Source organism: Amphiura filiformis, chromosome 12, assembly GCF_039555335.1.
Source record: "Amphiura filiformis chromosome 12, Afil_fr2py, whole genome shotgun sequence".
NCBI lineage: Eukaryota > Metazoa > Echinodermata > Ophiuroidea > Amphilepidida > Amphiuridae > Amphiura > Amphiura filiformis.
The window spans coordinates 31,428,694-31,442,592 of NC_092639.1; the positions used below are offsets into that span (position 1 = coordinate 31,428,694).

A 13,899-nucleotide genomic window follows, 5' to 3' on the forward strand; every position below is an offset into this window, starting at 1 on the left:
ATAGTCTGCTGGCTGTCTGCATATTGTTAACCAGCATTCTTGAAAATGAGAAACATAATGGTTGTAGACTTAACACGGTTTGGAAATAATTTCTTCATTTTTTTGGTGTTATCTATCGTTTACATATCCTTCCTAAAACACCAAAGTGCGAATATTTCCAAACACCTAAATTAGCTAAAAATTTAGGACATGTTACAAAACTATATTTTCTAGAATTCCAGAGAGTACTTTAATCATCGGCCGGTTATTTTTCACACAGTGACGTTATTATGCAATGCCCTATACTTATAACATACACTAAAACACCAAAGTGCGAATATTTCCAAACACCTAAATTAGCTAAAAAATTTAGGACATGTTACAAAACTATATTTTCTAGAATTTCAGAGAGTACTTTAAATATTGGCCGGTTATTTTTCACACAGTGACGTTAACTAGGCAATGCCCATATAATATAACATACACTGTTTGTAGAGGTCACGCGTCAATGGTGAGAGTAGGCCTACTGTGTATTATGTATAGGACAATGAACAGTAACTGCAGTATGGTCTATATGAGGCAGATAAAGGGTAAAATACGTTTTAATATCATTCAAAAATATTTTTGAAAACTTTGTTGACAAAATATTTTGCAAAATTGTTTGCAAACAAATATTTCACAATATTATTCTGATAGCATGTTAACAATTTTGTTGTAGTCTTTTTTTCCTACAAAACGTTTTAAAATGTTTTCATGACCTTCATATAACCTGACATTTAATTTTACTAAAACGGTCGACCAAATCCAAAAACCCATTAAAACGTTTTTGTGTTTGCTTGGAGCTCTACATTGTAGCTATAAGACGTTCTTAAAACATTTAGTTTTACAATGTTTTCAAAAAGGTTTCATAAAACATTTGTTCATAATGTTGCATTTCTTTATTAATTCTTGGCTGAAGATGTTTTATAGTACATTTAGACAACGTCGTTTAAACATTTGTTGATAATCATTATTAAGATGCTTTCCTAATGTTTCATATTCTCGACATTTATATTATTTAACACGACTGCGTTTTCATGCTTCAAGTGAAAACTTTCAAACTTTTTTTGAAAAAATGTTTTATAACATTTTAATCACATTTTGTATTTGCTCGGCTGGTTTATGATGAATGTTGCAATTCCAGCAAAGACCACTGATGAGGCGAAGAAAAGATGCAATATGTGTTTACAAGAACTCCAAAATGACCCTGTGGAACAAAATATGTTACGGAATGGGGGGTGCACCATACGAGCTTACAAATACCGTTATTGGCTTCTACATATCTATATTTCTTCTTGAAACAGCTAAGGTTAGTGATTGTTTCTTTAGTTTTAGCCATAATTACAAAATACATATAACTTCATGCTTCAAGGACCTTCTCTTGTTGGCTATAAAAGGACCCAATTTATTTGCACTTATTAAGATTTCCTCCCGCCATATTCTTCTTCTTGAAAAAATATGAAATAAAAAGAAAACGTTACGTTATTACTTTTTAAATAATGTTACATTGTCAAAGACATTTGAAAATGTAGAGTACACGAGCATGACCTGCATGTTGGATATCCACGGTTGTTTGATGGCACGTAGAACTGTAATCATTTTTAAGCAAAGCTGAACACTGATGGCGCTATTTATCTTAAATCTTGTTTGCATCTTTAAAAAAAACCAAGGGATATTCATTTGTATAATGACATCAAAACATAAAAATGAGTATCATATAGCAAGGAAAAATTCAAACTACTTTTTATCTTGAAATGAAAGGCCTAACGCATATTACTGGGCTAAATTAAATTTAAAATATTTGCGAATATCGCCCTCAATTTGCACACAAATATACAGTTTATAGAAGAAAAATTACCACAAAAGGGAAGAAAAAGATAAGATAAGTAGCTGATGCATCAACAAATCTGCTTTCAGACAGTCCTGTTATTTTAACAACAATGTCATGTTATCATTGGACGAACAGACGTTGTCGTTACACGGTAGGCCTATAACGCGTAAGCATTGCAACAAAGAATTACAAGGACAAAATCCTAAATTGCCCAATTTTCATCCATATTAAATGCAGATACCACCAGTGTATACGAGTCTGATAGTCTTTATTGGAAGAATTTGGGATGGTGTTTCCGATCCGATTGTTGCATATCTGGTTTCTCGAACCAATTCAAAATATGGTGTGCTGAAACCTTGGTAAGTATAATAGGCTACACAGTACACACCCTATCAATAAATTAGCCTCCATCTGTAGACCAGTATTATATAGTTCGACGTTTTCTGACCGCTTTTGCCATTGCGATATACCATGTATACACAGCAGTGATATTTGCCGCGGCGGTTTCTCGACAATTCACAAAGAAGTAGCAGCTAGTAGCCATGGTAGACGTAACATACCTTATCCTTAAAATTCAAAGCGGAGAAGTTCAATTGAGAATGTGTTCCAACTATGGTCCTCTACTTGTAACTCTGGACAACATCGGCTCCGTCGTATACACAGCTGTGTCTAACGATTCTAAAAATCCTATTTTGATTCATATTTCCCTGTTTGACGATTCTCCAGGATGGTCGTTGGTGCACCATTAGCTACCGTAGCATATTTTTGTGTGTGGTATGTTCCCGAGACCGAGAGTATTGGCAGTAAAGTCGCTTGGTATCTTCTATTTTATTGTGCTTTTCAAACTTTTCTTACGGTGAGTTTAGGTAAACAAGAAATAAGCGACTATTTTAAGAGAATTATCTTCTTATGTTTTTGCTAATTGTAGCGTTGTAATATTAATATTTTCAACTAATATCAAAATAGTATCAGATGTTTTCCTTATGGGAATAAACTTGAGTCTAGCACATTCAGTTACTTTTATAATTGTCCAATGCGTTTTGCCAAACTTGTATATACTTTTCATCGGCATCATTTAGACCGACGTGATTAGACCCAGTAGATCCGAACACATTTAGCGAATAAGGAATTCTTACAACATGACATAATTATTGTTGTTTTGTGCAGTGTTATCAAATGCCGTTTGGAACATACATGCTCTTTGTAACAGACCAGCAGGATGAAAGAGATTCGGCAGAAAATTTCAGTAGGTAGAATCTTAAGATCAACATCTAATTTGGTACTAGGGCCTATAGCGCTCATAGTGCAGTTATGTCCACGGCAAATTCACCGGGACCTTTCCAGCCATAAACCCGCTTAGTGAAGATTAAACCGAGATATGCAATACTAAACCATTATAGTAATCGATTGTCCAATGCAAATGTATTACCACGTGATAATATTAATCCAATGAGCGATCGAATTGTCCGCTACAGTCGACTAATCCAATCGATAATGACGCTATTGACATGTACGGGCGGAGCTCCACTGACTGAGTTTTGGGGTGTTTTTCACTGGTTTGCTGTCATTTACTCATCAAGGCGGTCCCCCGGTATTATAAGGACTATGCTAATGATTTAAAGATTGACATGTAGAGAATAAACAATACCTGATTGACAGAAAGTACTAAATTTGTACCTATTACGGTTTCAAGCCAGGGCGGCCCGGTGAAGCAAAATGTGCATTGGAATAACACGTGAATTTTGGATATACAATGTAGATGGTATATTTCTTTCTCATACAAATGTATGGTCCCCCGTTATTAAAGCTTGTACCGGGTTGAAAATTCAGATATTTTGAAAAGAACAAGTAAGTAATTGAAAGAGCAAGTACTAAAATCATAGCTTTTATACTTTTTGATATAAATTTATGACGCTAACTAGTTCATCTCCTATATCTACAACACAGCGCTACCAGTAGGGGTCAATTGCCTATAGAGTACCGAAGTGATGACGTCACAAAAAACTTTTTTGCATTTCAACATTTTCATGACCATATTTCAGTAGAACATGATGAAAAACATCCACATTCCAAATTTGGTGAGGCTAATCGGATCATGAGGGCCAGATATCGGCCCTCATGATCCTAATTCCCACCAAATCAGTGTAACTGTGGCCTGGTTTTCATCATGTTATACTGAAATATGGTCATCAAAATGCTAAAATGCAAAAAAAAAAATTATGACGTCACACTTCGGTACTCTATTGTGAGTGCCCCTGTTTTGTGTGCATACATGTAGTTAACAATAACTGCATGATGTAACGCTGCCGCGATAGATACTAATAACTCTTTATATCGTACGTACTCTGAACATTTGCACAATGCTTTTTTTTTATTTAAACGAAAAACGATACACTATATGCAAATGTTAATTATTATGCCTAATACAATTTATAACATCACCAGGGCATATTATGGAAAGATTCATCGGTTTCATCGGTACATAATCGGGCACCGGTAGTGCTATAGGACCAAATTAGACTGCTGCATTAAAGAACATTTACATAAATTAGGCCTATTGCCTAAACACGAATAGAAAACATATTATGGAGAATTGAAAGGCCGGTTTTCGGCAACTGAGCAACTGCTGAAAACACATCGAGGGAAGCTGTCATAATAATACATGTTGCAGGCATTTTTCTTGACCTCAGTAAGGCATTCGATACCTTAAACCACAACATCCTCTTGAACAAACTCGATCATTATGGTATCAGAGGTCTGGCCAATACATGGATTCGAAATTATCTCAGTGATAGGAAACAATGTGTGGTATTTAATGAAGCAGTTTCTCCTCTCACGAATATCACCTGCGGAGTTCCACAGGGGTCAATTCTTGGTCCCCTCCTCTTCTTATTATATATTAATGACCTTCCCCTGTGTTCCAAAATCCCACATTTGATCCTTTTCGCAGATGATAGCAACATACTTTTTTCGCATGAAGATCACCATCACCTCGAATCAATCATTAATGCTGAGCTTATTTTAATATCAAATTGGTTTAAATTAAATAAACTTTCACTAAACATTAAAAAACTAATTATATGCTTTTTAAAAATAAATACAATAATAAATCTGAAATCAATATAAAAGTACTAATAGATAATACAGAATTAAATCTGGTTCATACTACCAAATTTCTAGGCCTACTTATTGATGATAACCTCAGCTGGAAATCACACACTACACACATCACTAAAATTGTGTCAAAATATAATGGTATTATACGTAAAGTCCGCCCTTTTCTACCGGAGGCCTCTTTGCAAACCTTATATAATACACTTGTGCTTCCCTATTTAACTTACTGTGCAATTGTCTGGGCAGATAAAAACAACGCCAATCTGGATTCTCTTTTTCTCCTACAAAAACGAGTTGTTAGGACGTGCACAAATTCTTTGTGGCTCGCCCACACTGACCCACTTTTCCACCAATTAAATGCCCTTAAGATCCATGACATATTCAAATTTCAAACAGCAATTTTTATGCATAAATTTCATTACAAAATGCTACCAAATGACCTCTACGACAACTTCTTTACTACTAATGACGACATCCATACACACGATACCAGACATTCTAAGATCGACTTTCACATCCAATTATTTAATACGGTTTTTGCTAGCAACACCATCAAAACACATGGTGCTCTCCTCTGGAATGATCTTGACCAATCCCTTAAACTCACCCCGTTTCCTACCGTATTTAAAAAAACATTCAAACAAAACCTCATCAATGGATATTTACATGATGATGTTTAAAGTGCTTTCCCCTGCATGATGGATTTACATGCGCTGCTTTAGTTCGCATTTTATGCTTCATTGATTTTTCGGACTTTATGTTGTCTGTCTATGGCATTCATAGAATTTGTAACCTCATAAATATCGAATATTGTATTTAAGCTATAGACTTGTCTGTAACCTTCAAATGGGTGCCACAACTTTGCACGCTTTGCGTTTCTGTGGCATCCACATCTCTCATACCACATTATTAAAATATTATTTTGTAATATTAATATTGGTATCTCAATTGTAAATTATTTGGCATTGCATTGTTACTAATTTATTACAAAATGTTTCTTTCTATATCATGTTATTTATATGTATGTGTGTTGAGATGAAAATAAAACTGAACTGAACTGAACAGTTAGCAGCCTGCACAACCGATTCTTTAGAAATGCTTAGTCGCGCTGAAAGTCGATCGATACATGTTAAAATCAGCACAATTCAGAGATACACCTTTTTGCTATGAAATTAATTTTCTCGGTCAAATATAAAGCAATATTTTTGTTTCTTCAGTAATGTCAGTTAAAAACTTGGTGCTTGGATATACATTTTTTTTACAAATCCTGGTGTTAAAATTAAGCATCAAATTGTGTCTTTTAGTGTGATATTTTTGATTTTTATAGGCCTTCAGTTCGCACGCGAGCTTTTTACGGAATTCATTTTTAGCGTCTCAAACTAATATAGTTTGCTAAAGAAAGATATTTCCCACCTCTGTAAAGCACATCGTGTGGGTCTATATATTATAGTTTTGTTAGAATTTCCGTTTTATTTTACCCTTTTTCCTTCCTACTCCGAAAATGTCTAACTCAGTACTTTTATCTCGAGAGCAACCAACAGAAATAGTCGATATTTCCTTTGTTGTTTATCCAGGTCAATTTTCCATTGAAAGCAAATTGCCCGACCAGCGATTTGCTAGCCCAAATCCCCAATTGAGTGTTCTGGTTAAACATGATCAGTAGGAGCGCTATAGGCCTGGGAATTTCTTTGCTATATTGAAGTTCTAGCAACACTGTAGCCATGCCGATGATGCCGGTATTCCTATTAAACCCAGGGATATCGATCCACAATGCTAGTATTAGCCTATAGATTTCACTCGTTGATTTTGAAAAATGGTCAGCCGGCAGTTAAAATAGTGAAATGAAAACGCAAATTCTGACAAAACTATGATATATCGCTCACGGTGATGTGCGTTAGAAAGTTGGGAAAAATCCTTCATTAGCGAACTATCTTACTTTGAAAAGCTAAAAGGTTGATCCAAAAAAGGCTCGCGGACAGAGTTTAAGCCTATCAAAATCGAAAATCTTACACTAAATGACTAAATTTCACGCCTAAGTTTAACACTAGAATTTGAAAAAAATACAGTATCAAGCACTACAATTTTTCCTGACATTTACTGAAAAAATGAAAATGATTGCGTTTCATTTGGCCGAGAAAATTAATTTTACATCGAAAAGGTGTAACTAAAAATTTAGCTCATTTCAACACCAAATTCGATCGTTTGTATTGCCTCATTAAATGACTGAGTGAGCCTTGCCAAACAAAAGAATCGGTTGTGCAGGCTGCTAACTGTGAACTGAATACTAAGGAATGCAGAAACTTTTGAATGTCAGGGCACAGATAGTGCTTTCTTGCGATAAAGCCTGGATAATTTCAAAACGTATTACAATGTATATGAGTAGTAACGTCAAGTGTCATTAAAGGGCAGGTCTATTACAAAAACAACATCATATCATTGGCAAGCTAATATTATAAGGACAATGAAAATGACTCCTTTTTTGAGAAAATAAGACGTTTAAAATAAGACGTTTAAAATTGGTATTCCGCAAAAACCAACTTAAGCGGTGAGTTCCTTCGAACGAGACAGATTTTGCCTAGAAAAAAGGTGACGTCATGAAATGAGATGTGCCCGCTTTGCGAAAAGGGACTATAAACGCTCTCAATGGACAGAACGTATACTGTTGTTGTTCACAGAAACAAACCCTCTAAATTAAGTATTACAAATTTAATGGTTTTTAAACATATGGATAAAATCAGCCGCTTCTTTTTTATATATTAGTAAATTGTGATATTACAATTCATATGGTTATCAATATCATGATAAATATTAGGCCTAAAAAATAAATAAATAATTTGAGCTTAGAATTTCATCGTGATCATCTGAGACTAGCATATAAACGTCCGCAAACTCATGTATCTGATTTCCCTGTGCGATATCAGTTGGATGAAATATTACAAAGCATACGAATAGTAACAATACTGTGTGGGCTTTGTTTCCAAAAGGAGAACAATAGTCTGCATAATGTTATGCAGCATTGTTATGGTAAATAATAGTACAACTTATTGTTGCTAATGTCAAACGTGCCACAAAGGTAAATGAGAGCATGATATAGTGTCCGCTTCATTTACCCACGTCATCAGCCAAACGGGGGAAGAACACGTACGCTTCAAACGGGGGAAGAACACGTACGAGGCTGAACTTTACCCACACAATTTTTCCTTTTTCAGCAGAAATACGCATAAAAAATTGCAACGAGTGTCAACTTGTAATGTAATAATTATTCTCTTCGAATAGAGATAGGCCTAAACTTGTTATTGCAATAGACCTGACCTTTAAAGGGATAGGGCCTATGCAGAGATCGGGCAATGTTGAGTAATACGAAGCCGTAATTTTCCCATGATTTCACCTTGAATGCAAAGACTGCGTTTTCATGCTTCAAGTGAAAACTTTGTATTATTTTTTGTTCAATCTGGATTTCAAAAAATCAATACAGAGCACTTTGGGAACTGAAATATACAGAAATACTCATAAAATGAAAACAGAATGTAAGAATCAACTAAACTCTAAACTAAACTCGGCATAGATTTATTTTGTGGTTCTCTGTTGAAGAGAATGTTATGATCACAGCCAATCTCTGAATATGGTTTTAAATTACAAAAGCTCTGTTCTTGCATATCTTGCCTATTGTTTTGTGATAATACATCTAACAGTACATAAAAAGTCAATTGTTAACAATTATTATGCACATAATTATCATAATATTTTGTGCGAGTCATCCTTGACATTTCCTCAAAGACATTATCATGACCTATGAAGCGATATATATGTTGTGTTTTTCAAGGAATGGGTATCGAGATGATTGCAACTATTATAGGTACTGAATTGATGGGACTCTCCTTATCATTCTCTGACGCACATACGAAGCAAGGTTCTGGGTGTTCAGCAAATGCTACTAATGTTACCGTTCCTCCTGAAGTTGTCGAGTTCCAGGTAAGGTATGGTTATTATCTCAATGCGAAATCATTGTCTTAATAAAGAGTGGATTGAGGTGCAGGCGGGGAAAACAGCTAGTATAAAGTCAGAAGATTAATTTAGTCCAAAGCCCGGGGTCCGAAAGGGATAAAGTTAAAGTTTAGCCCATTATTATTAGGGTTAAGGATGAATTTCGGGTTAGGGTTAGCATTTATAAGGGTTAGTGTTATGGATAGGGTTAAGCTAGGGTTAGGGTCAAAGTTAGGACTAATGACCCTACGGGCTATCAACCTGTAACCAAGGTGAATAGATTTTCCCCGATGCACTCAAATGATCAATGGAAAATGAGCGTAAAGTCGCAAGTTGGTAGTTTCAAGACATCCTGACTGCTGTCGAGTAGATGTTCTTTGTTTGCCGCGCACCTGTTCAGGCCAGTAGTACGTCCTTCGCAAATTGCCCATTGTGCCTCCATCACTAAGGACATATAGACATACTATTGGCTTAAACAGGTGCTTGTGGAAGAAAGAACACCAACGCAGCAGCCAGGACGTCTCGAAACTACCAAAGTTACGACTTTATACTCATTTCGCTGCAGTAGATCACAAATAAGCAACCAAATGACTTGGGCTAATATTCGGACCATCCCTTGCGAGTCTTTTGCTTGTACAAGTTTACAAAGAAGTGATATTGAGATAGAGGTTTAGATTGCAATAGTTATTTACTTTCATATTAAGCAAAAAATCTGCTTATTCTCCTTTTGATTTGTCTCTTCCCAGATAAAAGGTTACATGATTGGTGCAATGTGTATTTGTGGTATTTGTCTTATCTGTGCAATAGCTGTCATAGCGGGGACTACTGAAAGAATTTGTAAGTTTGTAAAATTCCACAGACAAAAATGTAACAAACAGTATAGAAGTTACAAAATATATGGACAGTACCAAAAAAGGTGTGGACACTCAGTGCGGGTTTTTGTAGAAACAGGCAATGAATTTGCAAATATTTTGCGATGGCTTACTGGTAATGATATTGTAATCAGTTAGTGCAGTTAAGTTAGTTCTATCGGTAAGGCGATATAGACTCCGGTGCATTTGTGTGTGGTGATACGAGCTCGAGCCGCGTAGTCTCTGTTTATTCTCATGAAATATTTGAGCTAATTTGATATGTGGCATAGAACTAATTGCTTATTCTCGGTTACCCGTATGAGCTCTCGGGAGCTGGTCCTGGTTGTGGTGGTATAGGTTGTGCGCTTCTTAGTTACAAATCTTTGATTGTTGCTAAATAATGGTTTATAATTATGGTGTGTAAAGTGGCTAGCCTGTGCGTATCGCACTATAAATTACTGGGATCTTGTAGTTTTTACGACTGTTCTCTTTACAGCTTCCAAACCATTTAAAATACCTCGTGATGAGCCATTCTTTGCTGCATTGAAGCGGGTGCTTACTTTTAAGCCGTGGTTATTACATGTAGGAGCATTTATCAGCTTCGTTATGGCATTGCAGGTAAGTGTATGCTTAAAGGGGTGTGACCATATTGACAGCCTCATCCCCGGCCACTTTATCCCATCAAAATATAGATGTTTCTGCATCATAATCGCAGTCATAAGAAACTTATTCTACAGGACACATTGCAAAGTTTTCCAGTTCAGTGGTTTAGAGAAAGTATAGTTATAAAATGGCCATTCATTACTCGGCTACACTCAGCACGGTGTTGCTCACTATGCAGCATTTCCGTCCATTGTCAGAGCTACCAGAGCGCGAATTGCTATATTTAAAGAGGGTGGTCTTATGCCCAACCCTGACTATACAATGGAAATGGGTTGAAATCATTCAAAGGACGAGCTTTCCTGTTCATGTTCATAAGTATTTCAAACATTCCTATGTAATTGACACCACAAACTATAATGTATATGCTTTTTTGATTGACACCAAAAAGCTTTGTGGCATTATCTTCAAGCAGAAACCGTTTTTATACTGTGGGAATGAGGCATACAAATATATTATTATATTTTCATTAAAAGACTATGGTTTAGAATTGTCAAAAGATTTGCTTCTTGAATAATTAGAAAGAATAATGAGAAGAAATATTGATTATGAGGAAAAGAAGAGTGTCAAGTTAAAGTTGCCATAGTTAAACTTTAATCGCCCAAACAGTATTCTTGTGTGCAGTATGCATGTAGAAATGCAATGAATAATTTTGAATTGTGATATTTTTGGCATGACATGTGTACCGCTTATTTCTTTATGAGCGAAAAGGTAATAGTCCAATCTCCCATGATGGTTATACTACACATGTTTGCTTTTTTATCCTGAAATGTTCGAAATAAATAAGAAATTTCTGATTTATATAGCGCCTTTTCCCAGCTAGATCTTGAAGGATTCAAAGCGCTGTAATTTCGCTGCCACGGTGAATCATCACAATCAGATCGCATCATCGATCTAGGCCAGTTGCAGCCGAACCTCAGGCGCAGACCTATCCGCACTTAGATTGTAACATCCACCAATTATCTGTGCAGCTCCCCAAATTCCATTGGGTGAAGGAAGTTTTGATAACCAAACAACTAATCACCGATTTTTTGAAAAAAATTGAGTCGGTATTTATTTGAACAGGAACACTTTTCCCAACTGTTTTAAAATTGTGATCGATAAGGCTTTTTTTCGTCGCCTAGCCTAATGAGATCAAAACTTGGTTACGTTTACTGCATGGTGTAGCGCCAAGCTAGCTCAATAAAGCAGCCAACTTAGCTGAATCGATAAGTCGTTCGACTATTGTGCGAGAACTTGCGGGTTCGATCCCTGGTGGTGGTTTAGTGCGCTCTCGTTGAAAAACATAGTTAGCTATGGACAAGGAACTTACTGCTAATTGTCTCGTTGTTATTCGTACTAATCTCGGGGAGATGATCCTAGCTGCAAAGGTCAACTGTGGAATGTCTAAGGTGTGCGCTCCTAAGCTAAGCTGCAAATCCCCTGAGTTGTTGTTAAATTGTTTTTGGAATTAAATGTTGCCGTAGTTGTCAGTGCTAGCGACAACATGTAAAGTGTGCTGAGGCTTGTGGCTTTTTAATTGCCCTTCTTGTTACTTGAAATTTCACTATTGTATATGTTCTTTTCTCAGTTTATGCAGGCAAACTTCGTTCTATTCAGTAAATATGATGTTGGAATGAAAAACTACCAAAATGGTGTAATTCTTGTATTGGTAAGTATTTCATTTGACTTGAGGAATCTGCGATTCACAATGCGCTATATAAATGCTGTTTTATTATTATTACTTTTGGATTTTGATATACGGATGAGAAACCAAAATGAGAAATGAAATAAGACAGAGAAAAAGTTCATGTTCCATAAATGATGATTGATATTTTTATTTACCCGTCTCAATCAGGTTTCAGCCTTTATATTAATTCCTGTCTGGGATTACTTGAGAGCTCATTACGGAAAGAAGAGAACATTTACAGTTGGAATGCTGGTACGTGTACATTTTATACTCCCATTATATGCACAAAACGTTTATTGACCATTTTTTCATTTCTTTGTTTCTACCAATAATCAATATAGTTAACGAGGTAAAATTACTAGAAGTGCTCAAGAATATTCAAACTTTGCTGCATTCTATTTTAGCATAGACAGTAAAGTATTTCTAATGAGTTCTTGCGTATTTGATATTTTTCAAAAATGTTCATATCAGTGTGTAACAGGATTTAATAATAGTGCTTGCGTGTCAGCTTTATTTGTCTCAATATTCAATCCCACAGCAAAGTATACCATTGATTGTTGCTTGGGGTGTGATACCATATGGATTCGTTTGGATAGAATATCTTTTATGTATCATTCTTGGGAGCTGCCTGTCTGTGGTACATGTAAGTGGATGGTAAGGCATCATTGATTAATTCATAATACGGCCGTGAGGCTACAAAAAAACCACCCTGGTCTTCGGGCCCGACTGATCCAGATGACCCGATGACCGACCCTACTTGAAAGGTCCATAGAAGGTGTTCTTTGTTTTGTTTTTATGGTCGCCTTACGGTAAAATGAAAATGAATAATTTTCAATACTAACTTTTTGTCATAGATTTGGTCAACATTTTCAAGGACTCTAGCATGGTAAAAAGTTATAACTTATAAAGACAATATAATAATAAGATGACTATAATTTCTTTTGCCAATGTCCCATGCATACAGTTAACCAACCCATGTCAAAAGACCGTAACATTGTATTTATATCTTACAATGTTTTTTTCGCGTGACATTTGTATTATATATACTTACCATGCTTACAGGGCCATGATTCCGGATGTCATTGATCATTTTATGGTTGAAACCAGGTGCAGTTATGAAACAATATTCTTCACATTTTATTTGATGTTCATCAAATTTGCCTCCGGGATAACTCTTGGTTTTTCTAATTTTATTTTAGGGTATGTACAAATGTTTTTACTTATAATTATATTATAGTCCAGAGATAAATCAAGTTCAATATTCCGCTTTCCCTGCATGACATTGGGAAGAAATATAAAATAAAATTCTTCGTGGCGAGTTTCGTTGATGTTAACAGTTGACTTTGTCACTCCTCTTGCATTTCTGTATTCCTTTTTTATAAATAGCAATATATAAATTCTCCATGGGGTACATGGGCGCAGCCATTACACAACATCGTATCAGCCAAAACTACCCAGATAAGCATTCACTCAATACAAATGAATAGGAAAACAAATTGTCGGTATTCATTGATTTACACAACAATGACTACTGCAAAAGAATCTGAAGATTTGTGGATCCTGTAACTTACATAAACTGGCCTCAAAAAGAAACTTATAATTTTTCACAAGGTCATATCTTAAAATCCTCTCTATAAAAATGAACAAAAATTGCACACAGGATTACTTCAATACTCTACTCTAAACACTGGTCAGTAACCAAACAGTTGTCCAACTGACACAACAGCAAAATGCACTGACACGGAACACCTTCCTGGACCAAATTCACAGCC

General features: G+C 35.7%; 1 protein-coding gene across 1 annotated transcript; it reads left to right on the forward strand.

Annotated features, from left to right (window-relative positions):
* Positions 1-1,249: 1,249 nt before the first annotated feature.
* LOC140166754 (sodium-dependent lysophosphatidylcholine symporter 1-B-like) lies at positions 1,250-13,246 on the forward strand. Its single transcript, XM_072190248.1, has 9 exons — positions 1,250-1,327; positions 2,087-2,208; positions 2,576-2,705; positions 3,017-3,095; positions 8,787-8,935; positions 9,694-9,784; positions 10,295-10,416; positions 12,029-12,109; positions 13,235-13,246. Exons 1-9 carry the CDS (start codon positions 1,250-1,252, stop codon positions 13,244-13,246), a joined length of 864 nt encoding a protein of 287 aa, XP_072046349.1.
* Positions 13,247-13,899: the final 653 nt, after the last annotated feature.